Source organism: Tauraco erythrolophus, chromosome 2 (genome assembly GCF_009769465.1).
Source record: "Tauraco erythrolophus isolate bTauEry1 chromosome 2, bTauEry1.pri, whole genome shotgun sequence".
NCBI classification, from domain to species: domain Eukaryota; kingdom Metazoa; phylum Chordata; class Aves; order Musophagiformes; family Musophagidae; genus Tauraco; species Tauraco erythrolophus.
In genome coordinates this window covers 3,397,614-3,422,516 of record NC_141466.1, presented here as the reverse complement: position 1 = coordinate 3,422,516, position 24,903 = coordinate 3,397,614, and the positions used below count along the sequence as shown (strand labels likewise).

The 24,903-nt window shown below is 43.1% G+C and overlaps 1 protein-coding gene across 1 annotated transcript in view; it reads left to right on the top strand.

Annotated features, from left to right (window-relative positions):
• The first annotated feature begins 9,467 nt into the window (after positions 1 to 9,467).
• The window catches only part of ADGRG6 (adhesion G protein-coupled receptor G6), a 120,549-nt gene continuing 105,113 nt past the window's right edge, over positions 9,468 to 24,903 (top strand). Inside the window, exons 1-2 of the mRNA XM_086632026.1 lie at positions 9,468 to 9,505; positions 14,336 to 14,436. Coding sequence (XP_086488152.1) covers positions 14,337 to 14,436 — 100 coding nt within the window. The 5' untranslated portion in view covers positions 9,468 to 9,505; position 14,336. The remainder of the gene's footprint in view (positions 9,506 to 14,335; positions 14,437 to 24,903) is intronic.

The following is a 24,903-nucleotide window of genomic DNA, read 5'->3' as shown; positions in this document are numbered from 1 at the left end:
TTCCTGTGTCCTGATCCATGAGCAAACCTCGCTCCTGGCTTCTGTAAGTAACGGGGCATTTCTTCTCATCAGCTAGAATTTGCTGGGAGCTACGGGGTCTTCCTGCAGGCGTTTAACTGGGAAACAGTCCCGTGACTGTGGGGAGCCGTGGGGAGAGGGCTGTGGGATGGGGAGGATGACCAAAGGTTTATGTATCTGCACTCAACTCCCCCTGGCAGTCAGGGGTACAGTCCATGGGATTAATTTCTATATCCATACATGATGTAATGCTCAGGGAAGCAAAACATCTCCAGGTCCCAGCAAAAGAGCACAGGAGACACCTCTACTGAGGGTAAGACTGGTCCGTATTTCCCAAACAGAAACGGAAAATAGTGCTTAAAAATTATGAAAAAGTTAGAGGTAGGGTTTTCTTCTCTCTTCTTTTTTTTTTTTTTTTTTAAAGGCAGAGGTTTTGACTGACTTTGTTCTGTAATACAGTTTGTTCTTTTTATGATGTTTTGAAAATCTTAATACAATTCAGGGAAATGACTGAATATATCTAGGTAATACAAGCTTGGAGTTCGTGGTTTGGGTTTTTTTTTTTCTGCAAACATACATTAATCTCACAATTTTTCAAAATACATGCAAATATAGACTTTTAATGCTTTAAAAGGTATGTCATAACTTTTCATTTAAGTAGGTCTTAAATAGAGTTGAGTAACACTGAATTCAGAATCTCTAATTAAAACAATTTTAGCATCAAATGTTTGTAAGGGAGAGAGGTGAGAGGAGAAGGGATGGGGAAGGGAGGGAAAGCAGGGCAGGAAGCAAAGAAGGGGGAAAGGAGAATAGAAAAATTCTAAAATAGTAAAAATTAAACACCAAAGTTCCATACAGAGTTAAATGAGAAATCTATTATTTTCTCCTTGCACAGTTTTCTGTGACTTGTCAAGCTCTGATTTCAAGTTAGGAAAGTAGACACTCCTTGTTTCTTTCCCCTTCCCCACAAAATTTCCCAAGTCATATTTATTCATCATGAATAAGTACAACCTGAACTGTTTTTCTTTGCATTCTCTCTTAAATTAAGGAAAAAAGCATCCAACACATGTCCATTTAAGTAACACTAAAAGATTAAGTGAATGCAACTCCTGAGGCTATGTTTTAGGATTTTTTACTATCTCTTATTCTAAAAAACTGAAGAAAATCGTAAACTTTCACAAAGCATCTAAAAATTTTTTTAAAAAATTAAGGGCGACTTGGGCTATGACAAGCTATAAGCACATCCTACATAGTCTGAATTATCCCTCACTAAATGGGAAATGCACAGGGCTGCACGTTCATGTTACGGTGCAAGCAGGCGCAGTCTTGCTGCTATGATGAGAGTCAGAGCAGTGTTTAAAATGAAATAAAATAAATTGCAAACATATGCTTTTAGCTCAGCTTTCACAATGAATCAAGCATGTTCAGATGGTGAACTAGGTCTTCTATTACAATTCTAAGAAAAGCTGCCTGAATGCAGTGAAAAATTTTAGAAAAGCAGCCGATACCTAGTTAATCTCAAACATGGCACACTCTCTTTTTTTTTTATTTCATTCTGTTAAAAGTCAGAAAGGATTTATACATCTGTACATTTACTGCTTTCATGCTACAATTACACCATTGCTCTTTGAAATTTTTTTTTTTTTAATTTAATGTTGCACTTATGTTTAGCATCTAATTTCCATTCTGCGTGAGAAGTGTATTTTTTTAATGACATGGGAAAAAGCTAATTGATTATGATTCATGTGCAATTATTTCCATTTCTATGCAATCCTGTGATTTTGTTAGCACTTGTGTGGTTTTTACATAGAATGATGAATGAACTTCATAATGTTCACTTTGGTTTCAGTTCTGATAAGCATCCAAATATTTTAATGCTTACTCAAAACTTATCCAAAGTTTCCTAAGCTCTTGAGTCTGCAAAACGAGTCTGAACACTTAGATAGAGAAGGGCTTTCCTCATGAGCTTTCCAGTTGTTCCACTAGTGGAACCTGATGGAAATACCAGAAGGTCAGCTTTTCTTCCAGTTCTTCCAAATCTTTAACATCTGGGCAGAAACCGGAAGTGAGAAATCCTGCCCAGAAGTTGTACTATAGGAAAAGTTAGGTTCTAAAAATAGGTGATGGACGACTGTTATTTTAACTCCTCCAAACTGGTTAATCCGTTACTGAAAAAAAATCAAGAATTCAGAATTAGAGATTAAACAGTTAACTGGTACCAGAAAGCCTCCTCAGCCAAAACCTTTTGCTCTGAGGGGCATATGCAGAGCAGAATTCAAATTTGGTGAACATTTTATAATCTTTCAGGGATGAGTATTTATTCTCATTCCAGCTGAGTATTTGTTCATTCATGAGAGAGTAGTACACGGATCGTGATGGGAAAAGCTTATCTCAGTTTTGTACAAAAAATATCTATGTGTTTCCTCCCAGCATTAATACTCTGGAGGAGACTCTAGCTATCAGTGTTGTCTTCTTTAAATGGCTCTAATTTTAGATTTAGTCTGTTGAGAAGGTGGGGGAGTTTAGCCAGCATTGAACTTCACATTAAAATGACCTACAGCCAGAGACACATTTTTGGACAAAAGAATCGGGGAGCTTAATGCATTGTACCCTGTTGGTTGGTATTTAATAAGCTCAAAGAACACTTTGCAGAAGTGAATTATGTCTTCGATGAAGCCTTTATTTTCACTACCCATGATCATCTATTGGCCGTGCTTCTTCCCCCGTGCTTCGTATCACACCAAGGATGACTAGCTCTCCCTGCATATCCTCTGATTCTACAAGTTCTTGCTTATCAGGTTTATCTTCCTGTTCAAATACCTGACACCAGCTCAGATCGGGCTGCCGATAATTTTTCGTTGCTGCTATCAACGTCATCCTACAGGTTCTTTACAGCAATAGAGTGCACCAGCATGTAATGCAAGCCCTGCTCTCAAGTTCATTCATCTGAAGCTGGGAAAAAATTCTGAGGTTGCACTTCCTCTGGAGAGACATGAAAGTTCTGGAAGCCTTTACAAGTGGGCAAGCAAGGACCCCTGGCATCCTCCCAACCCCACAGGTCAGAAATGTGTGCAAGAACACCAGTGGCAACACACTCCAGCAGGCCAAGTTTTAGGACCTCCAGAGTGCTTGATCAAGGGTAAGGAGTTGAAATGGGCTCAAAAAAAAAAAAGGTGATAAAACCCTGAAATGTTCTGTGAAAACTATCCAAATTAGTTTGCTGCCCAATCCCTCTCTTGCTTTGCTTGAGGTCACAGACTTGACAGAATTTATGGAGTGCGATGTGTGCAGGCACTGTGCATGGCATGCTCTCAGCACTTCATCAAAGACCTTTCGCCTGGCGCGAAGCACAGCGTTTCAGCCGTTGGTAGCCTCCCCGACAGGAAACAGTTCAGAACCTCAGTTTTATGCACGTGAAAGCACACAGAGCAAGTACCAGTGAGGCAAACCTGTGGGTTTATGCTTATTTTCAGGAGACAAAAAAAAAAAATTCTAGAACATATATGCCAGCGCAATCATTTATAGGCAGTATCACCAATTCCTAACGTTAGTCATAGAATCATAGAATGGTTCGGGTTGGAAGGGACCTTAAAGATCATCCAGTTCCAACCCCCTGCCATGGGCAGGGACACCCTCTACTACACCAGGTTGCCCAAAGCCTCATCCAACCTGGCCTTGAACACTTCCAGGGATGGGGCAGCCACAGCTTCTCTGGGCAACCTGTGCCAATGCCTCACCACCCTCGGAGTGAAGAATTTCTTCTTTATACCCAATCTAAATCTCCCCTCTTTCAGTTTAAATCCATTGCCCCTTGTCCTATCACTACACGCCCTTGTAAAAAGTCCCTCTCCAGCTTTTCTGTAGGCCCTTTGGTCCTTCCAACTCCCAAGTCCCTGGAAGCCCATGCTTGCTTGGTACTTGATCAGGCATAGAAATTGTGTGTCGTTTCCCCCTGTCTACTGGATCAGCAGCCTCTAAGAAACATTCACTCACCCAGCGTTCAGCCATCCCTGCCCTGCACGTGGGGCAAACCACTGCATTAAGGATCATGGCAAAAACTGACTTGCCACCTCTTTGGTCTCTTAGCAATGGGAAGCAGCCCTGTCTGGATGGCATCTCGAATCTGAAGGGAAAACATCTCTCTGGAAAAAAGAACTGAAGAAAGAAAAAGCCCCGCCTGATCCCGTTCTCACCTCATCTCCACCTGAAACAGAAGAGTAAGGCTCTTAATCGCTCCAATAAGGGAAAATAAGGAAAGAGGAGCTGTTTAGAGACCTTCTGGCAGACTCAGTAGAAAAGCCAGGAAGTTCAGGCAGCTTGTCCTCTGGACTGTGAAGGATGGCTTCTGCTGTGACCCAGCTAGCGGCGAACAAGGCTGACCGCAGCTGGGAAATCTGGGAGCTGATCAAGCAGTGTTCTGAGAGATAGGGAATTCTTGAAAAGGAAGAGCTGCAGGACTGTAAGGATTACTTTACGTAAAAGCACAGCGAAACGGAGTCCTTGTCTGCTGTATCTCAACAGTCTGAAGTAATTCTTGAACTACAAGTATTGGGAGCAGCAGTTCACATCAACCCTGCTACTCCACCTTTTAGGTCAATGCCCAGACTTTGATCCTGGGCTTCTGGGAGCTCACCTTTGAACTTTCAGACTCAGCTGAGGGTATCTATCGTGTTTTCTCCAAGATAGGAAAATGACCAGGCAGAAAGGAGGAGTGGTTGTGGAGTGCAAAGCCAAATATTTTTTTGCCCTTAGAGTTTTTGAGAATGCGTATGATCTTGAATTTTCTTCTTAAGTTTGTAGAATTGCACTATTTATTTTAAGCTTCCTTTTTATCGTTGTGCGCTGAGTGTTTTCTCTTTTGCGCTTTTTACACGGGCCATAAAGCTTCAATATTTGCCTGTCTTTGGAAAATAAACACAGGTTTTCCGAAATGTAATTGATATAAGAAGAAGGAAAGTTTCAAAACAAAAGTTCTGAGAAAAATCGTGTTTCTCAAACGTTAAAAGGAATTATCCAACCATAAAATACGATATTTCATATTATTATTCCATTGAACATTCTTTAACATTCTTATAAAATATTTTCAGAGGTACATGCAGTGTTGCACAAAACATAAGGATACCATCCTAACTGTAAGTTTAAAAAATATATGAACGAAGCCATAAAAATCGAGGCCTATAAAATTCATACAAAATATTTCACTAATCATCTCGGAATATTCATGCCACACTCTGGAATGGTCATAGAATATGCTACCCTTGTACCTATGAATATTCAGGCACCATTGCTTGCAGTTTAATAAAAATAAGCACGACGCAGCACTGCCACTGCAGACCCAGTAAGAAAAGAATAAAAAGATCCGCTCACCTTTCTGTTGGAATCGCTCACGAGATGTCTCTGCAATGTGAATGTGAGATGAGTGTCCTAAGGTGGCCTGCAGTCTCTCCCTCTGAGATGGAGACCTTAAAATCAGCCACCTACACACATGAACTCTCACTCATGATGAGCAGCAGCACGACACGTACCAGCTAGCAGGCTCCCACGGCTGGGACAGTAGTAGTAGTAGATTAATTCTTCCAAAATTACAAAAGAGACGTTAACATCATTCATGTCCATCTTGGTTTTGGATGCAAATATTCCTCTTTTTTATTATTATTACATGTAAGTGGTGATTTCCCAGTGGCTTGAACCTTTCAGTATCATCCCATGTTGACACACATTAACACGTCGTGATGGTTAACCACAGTATGGAAGTTAGTAAGAAATATTTGTCCGTTAAAGGGATCATTGTCCTTACAAAAAATTTGTTTCAACAACCATGTTAGGCCAAATAATTGGTCCTAAAAATGTCTTAATCAGAATAGCAGCCCCTCTCCAGCTACCCACCCTGTACCAAGTTGTTTCACTATTGATTAAAGGCAGATGTGGCACAGCAAGCTGCTGCCAGACAACGATGGGCATTTTCTCGTGAGAAGTTAGGCTGCTCTTGGCTGCTCTGCAGCTCTGCGACAGTCTCCAGCAACATGCTACTTCATCATCCAGAAAATCCGTGCTGTGCCTTAGCCCCACTGGACAGCACAGGCATTTCTCACCAGGCAGCGTTTAGTTTGGGGATCCAGAAGCAGCAGTGCTCCTGCTGTGAACGGGAAAGCGGATTGGTGACTGAGAATATGACAGCAAATCCAGAACAGATTAATTAAGCAAGAAACAGCTCAACAAAAGCATGACAGGAGAAAAATTCCACAATTTCTTTTTAGCTTTTTTGGTTGTGCTTGACTCCCAAGTTCTGGAATTGCAGTCACCTCTGATGCCTTCCAAGTAGAGAAGGAAGATGGAAGTTTCCAACATAGCCAGCAGATAGGCACTCCACACCTTTCACTAATCTCTGCACAAACAGCAGCTTGGTATCTTCCAGGTGCTCTTGACTTACTGTGAACATCACACACACAGTGAATCCAATACACCCAGGAGATATGGAGCTTAATCTTCCATTTTTCTGCACACGCACCGCGAGTCCAATGCGTTCTAGATGCACAAACTTTGCTGTACCTGTGAGGTAGAATCATAGAATCATGGAATGGTTAGGGGTTGGAAGGGACCTCAAAGATCATCCAGTTCCAACCCCCCTGCCATGGGCAGGGACACCCTCCACTACACCAGGTTGCCCAAAGCTTCATCCAACCTGGCCTTGAACACTTCCAGGGATGGGGCATCTACAACTTCTCTGGGCAACCTGTGCCAGTGCCTCACCACCCTCAGAGTGAAAAATTTCTTCCTTAGATCTAATCTAATAAATGCAACCTGTGTGTGTACGACAAACCCAGGCAGTGAGAACTTGCAGGGAAGGCCCGTGTGACACCAGACCCAGGCGCAGGGTGGACAGCAGTGCAACGCCTGCTCAGGATACAGAGCTCTTTCCGCGGGGAAGAGGCCGACCGTGCACAAAGCCGGCTGCGCTGCCTTCCCGTCACGGCTGCCGTGCAGGGTTGGCTGACCCGGACCCAGCGGTTCCGTGCTCAGTGCTGGGAAGCTCCAATGAAACCAAGCCTGCAGCTCATTGGTTTTAAAGACAGTAAAAATTGACCAGAATGAGAGAATATCAATGTTCAGCATAAAGTTCATGAAAAATTTAATGATGTTTCCTTTATTTATTTTTTTTTAAATAGGAACTCTGTTTGCTTTTAACTGCCATGGCATGCTGATAACTTCATTGCATGATTCACTATGCCAAGCCTTCTCTTTCTCCATCCTTCCAGATCCTGCCAGCTCAGATCCAAGGAGTATTGTGAAAATTTTGGACTTCTTTTGTGACCTTGTGTTTTTGCTGTGTTTCCCTTTCGATCATTTCAATGTCTTCGTACCTAGCTGTAGTGCAGTACCGTGTCCCACGGATTTTCATCGAACAAAACAACTCAGGATCACTAGCAAATGGTGCAAAAGTGCTACCCAGGAGCGACGTGTGGGCCAGCGCTGTAGGCAGAAGCAGCGTGCAGCCTTCTGTGCTTCAGAAAATGGGTCAGAGACGCCTCACCTCCACCTACCTCCTATCCCAAGCGTGGTGCGTTGCATGCATCGGAGAAAAATGGCACAATTTAAGCGCCTTGGGGTCTGTGTCAGCAGCCCTGGCACACAGAGGGGTGGTTTGCACCCCGGAGGCGTGCAGGCAGGTCCGTGCGTGCTCACCTCTGCTGTGGACAGCGTGGTGGGTGGCGCGGGGAGCGTTCGCCCCCACGGAACCTGCTGCTGCTGGGATGCTGCGAGGTGCTGAGTGCCCAGGAGGTCGTGACCACCGAGGGCAGAGTCCCTGGGATGAGATCGCCTCAGAGGCGACCTGCGTTGTTTGAGGGTGGCTTTGGCACCCCTGGGCTAGCCCCAAACCCAGTGGGCTAGGACTGCCTAAAAGGCGGCGTGCGGTGCCGCCCCGGAAGCGCCCCCACCGGAGGTCGCCGGTGGCGGGGTCCCGGTAGCCACCCCTCTTCCCAGCGCGGCTCGCCGGCCCTGCGGAGCGGGTCCCCGGAGGAGGGCGCGCGGTGCCCCGACAGCGGCGGCTCGGCGGGGCGCGTCCTGCCCCCGGCGCGGCAGGGATCGGCGGGGCGGCCCCAGCCCTCCGCGGAGGCGGCTTCCCTCGGCACCCAAGTTTCCCCGACTTGTGCCGAGAGAGGCAGGTCCCGGCGCGGGGTGGGGAATCGCGGCGGCGGCGGAGGAGGAGCGGATCGCCGCGGTGCCGGGCCGCCGCGGGCGGCGTGCGCGGGGGCGGGCGTGGAAGAGAGAGAGGTGGGCGAGCAGCGATGACCTCGGCGAGGAGCCCGCCAGAGGCAGAGCGAGAGGCAGCGAGGGAGGATGGTCGCTGAGAGCCGCCCCGTAATGTCACCATGTAAGTTTTTTCTCCGGACTCCGGGGCGAGGGCTGCGGTTTGCCGCCCGCGGCGCTCGGGCAGCGCGGATAACCCCCCGCGGGCTCCTTCGTGGGGCGAGAAACCCCGGAGAGATCTGCAGGGCTTCCCCCACCCTCCTTCCCCGGAGAAGGTGATGAGTAACGCCAGGTCGGAGCTGCGCAGATAGGTAGGGCTGAAGGAATGGGGAAACGAGGGAGTTTCACGCCGGGAGCTCAGCGGGCAGGGCAGGGTAGGCAGGGCTCTGCCCCGTCCGGGCGCCCGGCTGCCCTGCCGGGTCCCGGGCGGCCGCTGCCTTTCTCAGGGCACTGTAGTCCCGTGCTCAGGACCGCTCTGCTGAGCTTCCCCGCGCTCGGAGGCACGGAGCGAAACCCTCGGCCCTCGCCCGCCTCCCGCTGCCAACGCCGGTGCCCCCGGCACCCGCCCGGCCCGGCCTCTCGGTTCGGGGCCGCGGCCGCTCACGTCGAGGAGCCCCGTCCGCCAGGTGCGGCACGGGCGCAAGTAGGGAAAAAGGCAGAGGAAGGGCCGGGCTGGCTCCCTAAAACCTTCCCAGGAGCACCGCTCCTCCCTGCGGAGGGGAGGCAGCGCGGGGCTCCGCCGCCGCCGTCGGGGGGCGAGGGGCGGGTCGGGTCGGTGGCTCTTCCTCCCTCCCTCCAGTCCGTACGCCGCCTGGCCCCGGGCTGGCCACTGTCGTGGCCTCTGGGCGCCTTCCCCGATATGTTTATCCGTCGCTGACAGGCTCCCACCGGAGGTAAGGCAGCGTACTGGGGTTTGCGAGAGAGGGGACCTGTGGCTGGACCGAGGGGAACCAGTGCCAGGGGAAAAGGGCAGGGATTTCTACCAGCGCGCCGTGGAGTTAAAACAGGAATGAGAGGTTCTTAAAGACCTACTGTTTGCAGCGCTACGGAGTTGCTAACAGCCGGGAGGTTCGCCTGCAAATGGGAAAAGTTCGTTTTGAAAGGAAAGCCAAGGGAGCAAGGCGGATCTGGTACAGCTGGCACTGTTTAAATTAAAAGGCGGTGTCTTACTTTTTTGGTCTCTTTTGATGAGTGTCAGGGTGTTTCCAAGGCTGACTGTAAGAGTAATTAGGAGCAAGTAATGCTTAACAAAATGCAAGTTTTAAGTGGCATTGTGCAATTAATCTTTCAAGACATTCGTGTACTACAGTTTAAAGCAAGGGTTTCGAGGTTAAAATCGGCTCCTCTGTTAACCTGCAGGAACTCAACTGTGAGGTGCAATTACCTTTCACTTGTTGTAGTTCCACTTAAGAGTCATTAAAATCTTTTTGTTTACAACCTACAAGAGGAAAAAAAAATTGTGAAATTGATGTTATCTTTCTTTTAATTTTAACGTGTCAGCAACATTTTTTCCTTAATAGCTTTAGACATGTCAAAGACCAAAGAAAGTCGTGTCGGTCTGCCTGAGGCAGAGTTCACATCCTACTCCGGGGAACTCTGCCGGAGCTTTGAACAAGGAAGATAATGTACTCAAAGATGTATTGCATGTTTTGAGACCATACAGTATACAAATTAAATGCTCTGGGATTATTCACATTTTGTGTATATTTTCTTACAGAGCTGTATACACCCTGAAAGGTGGTGATGTTGTGTTAGCTGGCTGCTGGCATGTAGAGTAAAAGGTTTAGTAGTTAGATGTAGTAAGACTCCCACTAATTTCATCTTGAACTACGTCAAGTCACCATCCATTTATGGTTTAGATAAATTACATGTCTATTTTGCTCTTCTGGAATGAATTGTGAATAAGCTCATTGTCTCCCTATGTTATAGGAAATGAAAGTAGCTGTGGATTGGACTGGACTGTATTGAATTGGTAGCTAGAGTGCATAGCTGGTCATGTCACACAGTGCCTGCCATGGAATAATGCAAGTCCCTAGAAAAATTAGTAGTTCTTCTGTCAGACTCCATAGAAGGTCACTTTCTAAGTTTTCTGCTTTTTTTTTTTGAAGAGTATTAAGAGGGATAGCTGTTGTGAGACTATATCTAACTTTTAATGGATGTACTCCTACCATGGGTGTCCTAATAGTCCCCAAATATGTTGGGTAAAACGTTGGTTTGGTTCTGTGCTTGACCATCTACAATGATTTGTTCAGAGCTGCTAGCGTGTTACCAGCTGGGGACAGAACAGTGCTTTTTCATTTAAACTGAAACAAAAATAGAGAAGAAAACCCACTCTGATCAGTGTTCAGCAATTTTAATGTACTCAGGGTTAAAGACTGAAATAATCTGTGTTTTCTGAGATCTTTGTTACGAACAGCTTTGCTTACTCAAACTCTTGGTGTGTTTTAGTACCTTCCTGTGCTGATATCCATTCTCTGTGCTATTGGTGAATATAAAATGATAGAAAACATCCTTTTATACTTTTTATACTGTTTAGAATAGGAACACAAGACCGAAGGGGTTTCTTGGGCCATCAAGTCAGTGCTGTTGTAGCAGGGGACCATATCATTCCTTGATAAGCTATAAACTAGCCCAGAACTGCTTGCGAATTTTTCTGTTGAATTATTCATATACTGTTTGGATTCAGTTCTAGATGTTGATTAACACTAATAGTCAAGAAAATGAACCTTAAAATAAATATAACCACAGTGCGTATTAACAGGTGAATAATATCTGCAACTAAGTTTTTTTTTTTTTAATGTCTGGGAAGTATTTATCAGTTGCTGTGACTCCTTTTCATAATTGTCTGCCAATTGGGATGTCACATTACAAAAATATCAGGGATGGATCTTGTTATGGAAGAAACCTTTTTGTTGGCAATGTATTAGCTGACTTCCATCCCTGACAACTTCTCGTGTGAACAGGGGTGTTACACACATGACAATTTTGGCTTTTTGTCTATGCAAGATCTCAAGAACACTTAAATAACTTTTTTTCCTCACTCATTTATAGCACTCAGCTCGAGGTCATGCTTTGTAACATAAATCTTCAAAAGTCCTCCAAAAGAAGCAGATCTGACTCATGGTGCCTGCATTAGTGGAGTGTTTTAGTAGCGTGCTGCTTCTGTGGCCGTTCTTGTTTGAGTTTGATAAACTTTTCTTTCTTGTCAGCTGAGGTGATGTGATGTAAAGAAAATTCTTTTGTCCTTCAGCAGGAAAGAATGTAAGTGGAGGAGACAGGTTTGCTTTTTTTTTTACATATTTATTTTAGTGGAGAATTGGGTTTTTTTAATAGCAATTGTATAATTATTTAGCCTTTTTCTCAGAAAAGTCTTTATCATTACTCCTTTCTGCCTCGTTGTTTGCACTTATTTATGCTCTGCTGTGTTGCTGATTATCCACGTTCTTGAAATCTTGATTTGTGCTCCTTACAAGAGTGAGGATGAGGAAACAGGCTGTAAACCAACGCTGTGGAGTACGGGCTTGTAAGCGTTACCGCAGTGCAAGTAAGCATCAACAAACAGAAATTGGCCAAATTAAAAGGCGCTCTCAGGCTAAGGCAGCATCTCAGATTCTTTAAGAAAGGCACTAAAGGCAACGTGACTGGGTAGATTCACTCCAGACCAAGGCAGTGGAAACTTGTCACGTCATTTTTCCTTGAGTATCTTGGAAGTTGTCTCTTGGATTCTCCAGCTGCTCAATGAGCAGAAACTTCAGCTGAGTTCACAGAAGTGTCAAACGTGGTGATTGCTGTAACACGCGGAAAATGTATCAATAAGATGAAAACCAACACAGATCTCTTCCGAGTTAATAAATAATTGTTTGCAACTGTTTCCTAGTCTGATAACTTTAGCTGTGCTTGCTCGAAACAAACCAGCAGACAAAACCAGTAACACAACCACTTCCACAGCTTTGCATTGGTAGATTATGCAGCAGGCTGGTGTGTAGCTCATCAGTAGCTGCAAACTTTTTCTTCTGTAGAAACAGCAATATTCTTCTGTATCTCTGGTATGTCATGCTGTTACCCTCAACATTTCCATTTCATCACTCTGAGTATGTATGCATAATGTAGGTGTTTGCATGTGCGTAGAATGATTTTCATGTCTTAAAAGGACTTCTGTTCAAAGACAATTTTCTAAATTAATATTAAGGGCATGTTGGATTTATAAATTATATACGTTGAACAGTAACTGTTCCCAAACCTCAGCATTCTTTCTGTTGTCTGGGATTTTAAGAGGGATTTTTGGGTCATTAAGTTGAAGGACAATAATTCTATTGTTTGATAATCTGGTTTTGTGTGTCTGGCTCCATCAAAGGGATTCTTGTATTTCGGAGCCCAGTGTTTTCTGTGCTTGCCTTCAACACTTGTTAAGTTTGACTTTACAGTATCTCAGAAAAATCAATCAGCTTCAAATTCCCAGTTTGATACAACTATCCATAAAGAACTGGGCTGCTTTTGTGATCAGATACTTGTGCTGTGTAACACTACACTGAAGGGAAGCCGAACTGATTGCAGCAGTCTGTTGAAGTGCAGTTTACCTGAGCCCACTGGCGTCGAGCCCACAGGAGCGGTTTGGTGAGCAACTACTTTTAAAATTGAAACGTTAGTTGTTCCTTTACAATGGTTTATCTGGCTGCATGAAGTTCGGCTTGTCTACATTACAGCACTCCACTTTGGGAAGAAACAGAAGCTGACGCTGGGAAAGGATGTACATTTGCCTCCAAGTTTCACTGGTGGGTTCACAGCAATGTCTGTGGAGCAGAAGACTGTTTTCCCAAGTTTAAGAAAATCAGTTTTTCTTGCCACTGAGTATGAACTCTGTACTTTCTTTCATTTAGCTCTTTTTGCATTTCCATCCAGATAAATCATACTGGTGGCCATTCCGAATACCTTTCTTTTTCCTGTATTTAACATGCACAAACCTGGAAGACGTTTGTGTTCTTGGGTGTTTCTTCATGACTATTCGTTTGTGGTTCTTCTTCACATGCTGTTGCTGGGAATAGGTTTGTGAAATATTTTGAGGATTCTGTTAGAGATTTTTCTCCCAGTGTAAGTAGGTGAATATCTTAAGGAACAAAAGCCAGTTATCATAGGGGAAGGAGTTGGTCAAAATAATACATGTTGTGTTTCATAACTTGTTGCTTGCATTTGCTTGTTGCTAACTTGTTGAACAAAATGAGGCAGGAATGTAATGGAGCACCATTCGTTTTGGATACATGATTAAAAGTCTGACCAAATCTGTTAAGAGTCTATCTTGCTTCCTCTTCTGCTCACTATGGAGGAAACATTTTGGTTTAGCCATTGAATGTCCCGTATGCTTCAAGGCAAAAGAAACTTTAACTTCAAGCTATAACTGATAAAGGTTTTTATATTATTTCATTTGTTTTATTAAATAATAAAGATGTCCCTGACTTCACTGGCAGCACAGATGAGCCCCTAGATTTTGGCAAGGAAAATTTCAGAATTTTCATTAAAATTGTCAGCAGAAAATGTGGTAGCTATCAAAATATTAGCACTGCAAAATACGGAAAGGCTGGTTAAGGGTAGAGGCAAATTCTCACCTAACATCTTTATATAGCTAATAACAAATATGTGTGTATTTTTTATGTGTATATATATATTTAAACATCATATATGTATTTGTATATGTAAATTATGTAAATGGGTAAAGGAGAACTTCACAATCTCCAAAAAAACCCCTACACCTTAACTCTTTCAGACTGTAACCATATGGGCTGCTTGTTTGTTTTGTTTTTTTTTACTGAAATACCACCCACACCTCTCTGCTTAGAAGCCCAGCACTGGGCAGTCTTCTGCTTTGTTGTCTGCTAAGAGCCAGACAACATCATTTCTGGCCCTTTTTAGCAAGCATACAGACTTCTGTCTCTGTTTAAGCAACACTAGAGCCATCCATAATTTTCAAGAGTTACTTTATCTACTGCTAGCTACTAGTTCGACTAACGTTATTTTCTTATTTTCTTGACCTGTAGTAAAGCTCCCTGAGTTCTCGCTCGCTTTTTCCCCACAGGATGTCTCATGTAAGTGAAATGTGGTGCTATCACTGGAAATGGAAGCTGCAGCGCTGTCTCTGCTTGTTTACCACCTATATTATATGCATGCAGCAAGCAGGTAAGTCAGCAGTTTTTCGTCTCACTTAAATAAATGGTCGAAGAGCCAAAGTTCTGATGACTAAGCATTATGCTTATGGATGACTGAATTATGTACAATATAGCATTTTGATGAAAGTGAGCTGTTATAATTATTAGCTGTGATTTGATAGCTTGGGTCATGTTTTCTGCTACTGCTGAATTTTCTTTTTGTCGTTTTCTTATCATTTTGCTGTTATTGTTTTGTGTTTTTTTTTTTCTTGGACTTTGTTCTTTCGTTTTGCCCTTCCTTTGCTTTTACCTTGTTAACACCTACCTGTCTTTTGAATTTCTCCTGGTTGTTGGAATACTACAAGTAATCACGTGGTTCTTCTATTTTCCACAGTACTGTAAAATAACTGGTGTGCTTCTTATTTTTAAATGCTTTTATGATTCAAATAATAGAAACATTCCTCAGCAAGCTGTATATACATAAGATAATCATATACTGTAAAGGACAATCAGTTTAAACTTAACATCATCTTGGTCTGTAGTGATACCTGAATACAGAGTAATGTAGCACATTCTGACTGTTTTCTTTAAACATATGAATGAGAGATTTCATTTACTAAATGTCTTTTCCTAACCACTAGAGTGCAAAATATTTTAGGAGCTCCAGCTGCTTTACTGGAAAAAAACCTCTGGAGTTTATTCTGGAGCATATGAAAATTTTGGAGCAGCTTGTAGTGCTCAGCTAATTCCATATCAGATGGGTAGTTTTGTTGTTACAGACTTGCCATTGGAAAAAGGATGATTTATATATAGAAAGAGTTTCGAGCTTCTTTGATATTGTTTTTTCTCAGGGTTTTGTTTGGTTTTTGTTTGTTTTTTTTTTAAACCTGCACTTTTTATTCAGGGAAAAAACAATGCAGTAGTTGTGCAGTAGCAGTTTCCAAATTCACTTTAATAGGTGTTTTCCATTTCCATTAAACTGTATAGCCAGAAATGTACTTAGGACCTGACTCTCACCCATGGCTCCATTGGCTCGTTGCCTTTGAGTCCCTGGGCCATATGTGATGGTGGACCATGCAGCTGCCATCTTCAGCATACAGTAAATCAGCAAAAACTGCTCTAATTCGCAGCTGCTGTGGGCTGTTTTCTGGTGACAAACATTAAGACCCAAAGACCATTAGTCTTTGCTAATTAATTTCGATAAAAGTTTAGTTATTGCAAGTGCAGGTGACCCGGCAAGAGTAAGTCCCATGAGCCAGAAGGCCCTAGCCAGTGTGCTGTGAGGACAGAGAAAGCCAACTACAAGCCCATCTGTGCACTCAGCTAATTGCAGCACACCATTGCTACCTGTGCTGGTACTGAACAAGTAGATGGGTCAAAAGCCCTCTGCCAAACTCCAAGACACGCTTCTACAAAATCGTATGTGCCCCTGGCTAACTACTTCAGCAATAAAATGGTTGGTGCCGTTGGTTTGGTAAAAGTAGCTAATTCCATCTCCACTTATAGTCGCTATCAATGCTCCTTTCTCAGCCACTGGTTTGGCATGTAGGAGACTCAGAACCAGGTCTCTGATGGAAATTGGAGCAGAGACCTGAACCTGAGTCTTTTACGTCTCAAGTGCGTGCCCCTGGGAGCTTTTTCTTTCTTGCTTCGACTGGAAAAGAATTGAAATCTTCAAAACTTTCAATAAATGGAAAAGACGTTTCCCTACCTGCCTGAATGATGAGTATATAAATAAGGTACACGAGAAACACTCAGGTTCAATAGACAAATGACAGTCTTTTACACTCTTCGACAGTGAAAGGGACCATAGCTAGTCTGCTCTTAATACTTCAGTGAAAATGAGACATTTACCTTTACAGCAACCTGTCATTTGGCAGTACTTGCCTGTAGACAGACCCTCAAGGTTCGTGCTTCTTTGAATGTTGATGTAAAAGCACAGGTTATCCTGCAAGATGGAGTCTTCTCACATGTTCTTTTTAATAGAGCAAGGTGGGAAACACTGCTGCTCCTGCAGTTTTTATTTCGTATACTTAAAAGGTATTGGTCACTTTGGCTGTGGGTTCATATGGTATCCATAATCTCTCTGGCAGCTTAATCTTTTCTGAAGTTACAGTAGAAATATCGTAAAACCTGACATTCATCCAGCTTTGCTAGTGAGCTGTAAGCTTAAAAGCTATTGGGGCTTATTAAGCTTTGCCTAAAGGAGGTTACATACAAGCGAGGGATTAAGATCATCGGTTACAGGTTTTATGGGTTATTTAAGGGGCTATTCCTAAGGATAAAAATATCAGTTATGCTGTGACATGGAAAACATGCAAGAGTAATAATTTTATTGTTTGACTTGAGAAGAACCACAGGACTTGGCCTGCTTTCAGAAACAAAGCTTAGGAGAAGGATTGCACAGCAGAAAACTTAAAATAGGAGCAGGATGGTCTGTGAAGATAATGTTTAGCCACAAATTGATCAGGAAGGTACTGACAAGCAGGTGCAGCAGTGGAGTGTAACCCCAAAATATAGGCCTGATACGTGAGAGGAATCAATGGTGGACCCTGACACTTAAAACAGAAAGACAGAAAGAAATTATGAAAATAAAAAGTAAATTATGAAAGTTTAGCATGTGCTTTAGTTAAAATCTCAGCAGCTGTAGCTGTTTTGGCATACTGGCTTCAGGTCATGCGTTGTGACATGAAGGGAAGTCGAAAGAGCAGCTCAGTCAAAGCAATTTGACAGGTTTCCATTCCTGTCTGGGGCAGACGTCCCTGACGACCTTGAGTGAGTCATTTAGCTCTGCCTTGGTTTCCCTGCCTGTGATGATGAGTCTGTGTCTGCCTCCCTCCTAAACCATTTGCCTGTCTTCCCATGAGAGGACTGTATAGAAGCTGAGATGTTAGAGTGGTGGTGTTTTACACAGAATTACTTAAATTCACTTTTATCTGAGATTCAGACATTCATAACTTTTCGTTTGTGTGTACAATTTGTTGGTTTCAGAGAGCCCAACGAGAACAAAAAAAAACCCAAAAACCTGAACAGAGTTCTAGAAAACATAACTAATGAGGGTAGACAGAAAGAACTAAGATTTTTTTTTTTGGTCTAGAGTAGGCAGAAGAGGGAATGCATAAGAACTGAGAATATTTGAAGAAAGCACTGCACTGGGAAGGGATAGACTGGTCTTTCTGGACAGCTGAAAGGGCAAAAAGAACAGGCTTAAATTACAGCAAGATAAGGGCGGTGAGGACATCTCATCAAAAGGTAGAGATAGCAGTGGAGTGGATCGTCTAGGAAGGCTGGGGAATCTCTGTCCTTGTGAAGGTATCGTAGTATCTGCCAGAAACGGTTTAAATCTTTCTTGGGGCTGAGAAATACATTAGGTCATTTCAAGACTTCCCTGATTTCTATAGTGCTTCCTTAATCTTTACCTTGTAGAATCTATTTTGGCTCAAAATCTGGGAAATGAGGAGATCCACTGGAAACTGCACTTCTCAGATATGACGGTGCTTTTGCTATGCCTACGAAATTGTGTTGGTGTTTGTCCTGTTGCAATGGCCTCATTTTTAATCCGACATGAGGAAGCAGCAGTTCAGGATGGAAAGTAAAAATTGGTTGTTTCGTGTGTGTGTAACCTCACAAAAAATGTTCAGTTTAGTCTCTCCTTGCTTTTTGGCTTTTCTGCTCTCATAGCAAAATATTTAGTGTTTTGATGTTGTACTATCTCTTGGTTTTGCCTGTGCTCTCTATGGCAACCCAGGAGCAGAACTGGAGTTTTTTAAGTGACCTTAAAAGCGGATTCCAGTTTGCATAATTAATTTCCCATCCAGTTTTCAAGTGTCTTGTCAGTACTAGACTTGCAGGGTTTGTAACACTTAGGTATTTTAAGGAGATCGCAACACCCTCCTAAGAGTTTTTACCTTCTTCTGTCATCAATAGATACATAATTATGTAAGAGTCAATAGCCATTTTAAATTTTGATTACCATGCAATGGTATTTAGTTTTATTCAGGATGTGGAAAATAAATATTTTAATAAAACCACAAGTACATCTACAGTTCTTGTGGCACTATTTCTGCGTTATGGCCCATACTGCTGTTATCACAGAATTCCTATGACTGTAGCTAGTGCCAGAGTGAGCATTTGTCCTTTTGTTCATCCATCAGTAAAGTGTGTTGGTGTCTGAAGTCACGTTTACATGTCCTTAAAGGGCTTTAATCGATCCCCGGGGAGCTCACTGAAGAGTAAATTTCAATTTTATTACAGTCCCTGAAGTCATAGAATCATAAAATGGTTTGGGTTGGAAGGGAACTCAAAGATCATCCAGTTCCAACCCCCCTGCCATGGGCAGGGACACCCTCCACTACACCAGGTTGCCCAAAGCCTCATCCAACCTGGCCTTGAACACTTCCAGGGATGGGACATCTACAACTTCTCTGGGCAACCTGTTCCACTGCCTCACCACCCTCAGAGTGAAGAAGTTCTTCCTTATATCCAATCTAAATCTGCCCTCTTTCAGTTTAAAGCCATTGCCCCTTGTCCTGTCACTACACGCCCTTGTAAAAAGCCCCTCTCCAGCTTTCCTGTAGCCCCTTTAAGCACTGGAAGGCTGCAATAAGATCACCCCGGAGCCTTCTCTTCTCCAGGCTGAACAGCCCCAACTCTCTCAGCCTGTCTTCATAGCAGAGGTGCTCCAGCCCTTGGATCATCTTTGTGGCCTCCTCTAGACTCGCTCCAGCAGCTCCGTGTCCTTCTTGTGCTGGGGACTCCAGAGCTGAACACAGTATTCCAGGTGGGGTCTCACGAGAGCAGAGTAGAGGGGGAGGATCACCTCCCTCGCCCTGCTGACCACGCTGCTTTGGATGCAGCCCAGGACACGGTTGGCTTTCTGGGCTGCCAGCGCACGGTGCCGGCTCATGGTGAGCTTCTCATCCACCAGCACTCCCAAGTCCTTTTCCTCAGGGCTGCTCTCAATCCATTCTCCGCCCAGCCTGTACTTATGCTTGGGATTGCCCTGACCTATGTGCAGAACCTTGCACTTGGCCTTGTTGAACTTCATGAGGTTCTCACAGGCCCACCTCTCCAGCCTGTCAAGGTCCCTCTGGATGGCATCCCTTCCCTCCAGCGTGTCCACAACACCACACAACTTGGTGTCATCTGCAAACTTGCTGAGGGTGCACTCGATCCCACTGTCCATGTCTCCAACAAAGATGTTAAATAGCACTGGTCCCAGTACTGACCCCTGAGGAACACCACTTGTCACTGGCCTCCACTTGGACATTGAACCGTTGACCACAACTCTTTGAGTGCAACCATCCAGCCAATCCCTTATCCACCAAGTGGTCCATCCATCAAAACCACGTCTTTCCAGTTTACAGACAAGGATGTGGTGTGGGACAGTTTCAAATGCTTTGGATAAGTCCAGGTAGACGATGTCAGTTGCTCTTCCCCTATCCATCAATGCTGTAACCTCATCATAGAAGGCCACCAAATTAGTCAGGCAGGATTTGCCCTTAGTGCAGCCATGTTGGCTGTCACCAATCACCCCCTTATAATCTTAATTTCATTTTTTTCAGTGATGATTCAAAGCAAAAATTTGTGCTGTTTTTAATTTGTCAAGAAAAAGAGAGGTGAGGAAAAAAAAGAATAAACCCGAAAGCAGGTCCTTCACCCACATGATTGATAACAGTCTCCGATCTAGGATCATAGAATCATAGAATGGTTTGGGTTGGAAGGGACCTCAAAGATCATCTAGTTCCAACCCCCCTGCCATGGGCAGGGACACCCACCACTACACCAGGTTGCCCAAAGCCTCATCCAACCTGCCCTTGAACACTTCCAGGGATGGGGCAGACACAACTTCTCTGACCAACCTGTTCCAGTGCCTCACCACCCTCTGGGTGAAGAATTTCTTCCTTATATCCAATCTAAATCTGCCCTCCTTCAGTTTAAATCCATTGCCCCTTGTTCTGTCACTGCTTGCCCTTGTAAAAAGCCCCTCTCCAGCTTTCCAGACCCCCTTTAGGTACTGGAAGGCTGCACGCTCCTTACTTGGGCCTGGGTAGGTAAAGGAGGGATTAAAGGAGGTCCTCCTTCATTTATGGAGGGGTTTTGGAGTGCCTCTGCGGCCTCAGAGGCCTAATAAGAGATGGGAAGGGAGCATGGTGGGAAGCAGTGCCAACGCGTCCCGCGCTAGCAGCGAGAGTCGGTCACGTTGCCGTCTGTGGAAATGGATGGGGTTTTATCTTCAACAGCCCGAGTCGGGAAGTGTGTTTTTTTCACCACGGATCTAAAACTGCCAGCTCCAAGCCAGGGCCAAAGATCCTATCTCCGAGGGAATGATGAAATGGTTGTCAGCACGTTCCCTTGTCTTCCTCTCCCTTTAGCGAGCGCGCCGCACGAACCGCGGTGCCGAAGCGTTATCCCGGGCAGCCGGCACAACCCTCCCGTACGGCGGGATGATCTTATAACGTTATTACTGGTGTTTTGTTGAGCTTCTCCTATGGCACCCCCGGGGTGCCCAGGGGCTGAGCGGGGTGAGTGTGACTTGAGAGGGCTGCCCTGACTCAGGGCTGGAAATCGACGTTTCTGAAAGTTACAGAAAATCTCAGGAAACCTAAAAAGTTCAAAAAAAAAGTATCCGGTCTGGCATTTTTCCTTCCACAGGCGTACATACATCATGTGTGATTGAGAGATTAGTCAGAAGGAACCTGGGTATTTAATGAATAGCTCCAAAGTGGTTTTATTCTTTCCACTTTCTCTGTCAGGCTTTGTTTATGTTTTAATGTAGCTTAAGCAAAACAAATCAAAAGCAATCCTTTATGTTCTGCTTCGTATCTAAATTCCTGCTGGCTTGAGGCATTTGTTTAGAATGTCTGTTCGTATAAATCTTGCAGAGAAAAAGTTATTAGTTGGCTCCCTTGTATTTCCCTTTGTTGACAGTTCGTTAATGTAAAGGTAAATCACTGCTGGAATGAATTTCACAGGAAGCTGCCTCTCATTACCTCTGTTTACTTTTTTAGCTATGATGTTTTGATGGTGCTGATAATTCTTTTCCCTAAAATGTTTAGACCTCGTTGCATTAATCATAACAATATTAGAATCACAGAATCACAGAATGGTTTGGGTTGGAAGGGACCTCAAAGATCATCTAGTTCCAAGCCCCCTGCCATGGGCAGGGACACCCTCCACCACACCAGGTTGCCCAAAGCCTCATCCAACCTGGCCTTGAACACTTCCAGGGATGGGGCAGCCACAACTTCTCTGGGCAACCTGTTCCAGTACCTCACCACCCTCAATGTAAAGAATTTCTTCCTTATCTCTAACCTAAATCTCCCCTCTTTCAGTTTAAATCCATTGCCCCTTGTCCTATCACTACATGCCCTTGTAAAAAGTCCCTCTCCAGCTTTCCTTAAAAGCACAGCAATTCTTTTTTTTTCCCTTCCTCTGATATGCACCTGTAGCCAAACCCAAATGGAATACCATGAAACATCACAGAAATTCAAAGCTGACTAGGACCTCGTCTTACAGAGTCTTTGCAGTCCTTTATTAGAAGATAAGCTAATGTACCTTTCTCTGAAGAATATACTTTTCACTGAATGTCTTATCTTTATGAACTGTAGATTTTAGAATCCCTTTATAATTTATTTTTGCCTCGCTTTTTCTGACCACTGTTAAAAATTTAAAACGTAGCCAAATGGCAATTTGTCAGTTTGTCGATATTGTCTGTGAGAACAGACAATAAAATTATCTAGCTCAGTGGTATATCCAACAGTAGCCCCAAAATGACTTGTGGCCAGCTGGACTGTTCTTTACAAACAGCTGCCTCTGATAGAGATTAGGTAAAGAAATTAATTCTTTGTGGTATTTGTCAGTTTCTCTGAATAAAGTAAATGAATGTTTTAGAACAAAATGTGTTTCTGTCTCATTAAATGACTGAGATCTTTGCGAATGTCACTTTTTTTTCTCTTGTTAGTTAGTAATATGAGAAATGTTGCATCCTCATTAAATAATTCACCTGTACTCTTTCAGAATTTCTTCCTCTCATCGTGGAAGAGAAAAATCTCTCTCCCATGAAAGGAAAATTAGGTATTTCAGCTGTAGACTGTAAACATTTTTTACAGAGGTAACTAAAATATTAGTGTAGTAGGTTATATCAGAGAAGCACATCCCTTACTGTGATACTTTGAACCAAAACTATTTTTCCTGCCCTAAATATGATAATATAGGCACTCATATCAGGGGAAGGCAGAGCTTCCAGAAAGACCTCTTGTTTTGTCTGGATTCAGTGCTCACTGGTCTACTCAGTTCCTGTAAATGACAGACTGAGCTCTAACTCTTGCTGCAAAACCGGAAAATTAAGTGCATAATTCATAGTTAGAGTTCTGCTTATGTAGTCTGGCCGCCAGGTATCATTCACACTGATTCATTTTATTGGCATTCTCTTGAAGAATCAAGCCAATTTCCAGTCTAAACACAACTCCAGTCATAATTTTTTTGGTACCACTATGAAGTTGCATCCGTTTTTCTCATTTTTCATGTCGTTTTTACCCTATTGTCTGGGACAACAGCAGCTTGAGCAACATGTTGACTGTTTTCCATTTGTTAGTTGGAAACAATTTTGCTAATTGTTCTCAAGAATTCAGCCCCTAAACGTGCTCACCAATTCCCATTCTGTGAATTTTCCCTTCAGTAACTTCTGAACATCTTTTCTGTTATTTACTGGTTTGTCTAAATTCCAGTGTAGCAAATAGTCACTTTTGACAAGAGAGGCCAGCGCAGTGGTAAGTCAGATTGTTTAGTACTCCAAAAGTACAGCTACATCAATTAAGGTCCAAGATACTTAATATTCTATAAAAGTGTCACCGTGGCATATTTTCAGAGAACATTGGTTTTTTTGAAAGCTCTTGGATACTGAAAAAGTGTGTGTTGGAAAATATTTTGCTTTTTTAAAGAGTGACAGAAAGCTAGTTCCCATTCTTGAAACCACTTTTTTTTTCTAGATATTCCCAAAGTAGTCCAACTGCCTTCCAGTACATTGTAAAACAATTCCTTTTTTTCAGGGATGAATATGTGCAAGAGTTAGCTTTTGCAGAACACAGGGTAGATCCATGAAAAGATGGTCACACAGCTAACCTAATTTTTGAAAGGACATAATGCAATCAGAGTTTTTCCAATTCCAGCTTTTTCCCTCATGAATATGCTTCTTAATGGGTGTCAGACAGAAAACTACAGCTCCCTATCTTGAACAGAGTTTGTTTTGTTCAGATGCATGCTCTGGCTTCTCACAGCTCTTCTTATTAGGAGCTGTGCAGTGACAAATCCATACTATGAAGCTGAAGTCATTTTTTTTTTATCAGAACTTGCTTTTTAGGTGGAGAAAAAGACCTCATGGTTGAAGCTATCACAGAGGCATTTGTACGAGTCCCAGTCCTCAGTGATTTGATTTTGGTTTTGTGGTGTGAGGAGCGAGGGGAAGTGTGGTGTTTTTTTTTTATTTTCCTTATTGTCTTGAATTTACAGGAAAATCTTATAAGCAGGTTTAATTTTTTTTTTTTTTTATTGTTTTTTCTCCTAATTCTGTGTCTATAAATATTTTCCAATTACAAAGTAGGTTAGTCATATACCATACTGCACTTTACAGAAACTGGAAGTATACAGGGAATGCTGGAGGAATCGACTTGCCTGCTTAGTCATTAAACATACACAAAGGAATACTAATATTCTGTCTTTTGCACTGAAATCTAAAATAACTGAGAGATTTCATGCTGGGTGTGAGTGTCCACTTATCCAATATTTTGAATAACAAATCACCCAAATTGTGTTCAACCTGTCTTAGACTTTAACTTTGGTGTAGAGAATTGTTATATTTCAAGGAATCATATCTGTAACGTACCTACAAAAATAAAAGAGCTGGTGTTGAACAAAGGCATCGTTCGTACAATGAGTTAGAAGTTATGAAGTTATGTGTTTTTTTTTAAAAACAAACAAACAAACAAAATATTGTTTGACTGATAAAACTATTTAAAGGCAGTATAACTATAAAAACAATGAGCCCTCTCCCTTCCATGTGTAAGCCTGGTGCATCAAATGTGCTCTGTGCACCAGCTACTCTGGTTACAGTCAATTATGTAACTAGTTTACAAAATGTAGGCTTTTTCTCTTTGACCTGTCGTATTTTGGCAGTCTCTTGTTTCCACGATGTTCGATATTTTGATCTTATTTTGAGTTGGGTATGCTTCAGCTAAAATCTTGCCACTGCAACTGGCAGAGACATTGTGTAGCACCAATACCACCAGTTGGGGCTTCCCTTCTCTCTGTCTCTGTGTGTGAGGACTTACTCTTCTGTTAAGTGATTATTTCTCTGCGTTCTGAATGAATTGCATTTAATCCTTTCACGTCCTCAGAAGGGTCTCAATGAAAGTCAAAATGGTAGAAGTAGCATTGGTGTAATAACAGAATTGTGTCTCTGGTGGCACATGGCAATCAGAAGATAGTGCTGAGGATTAAA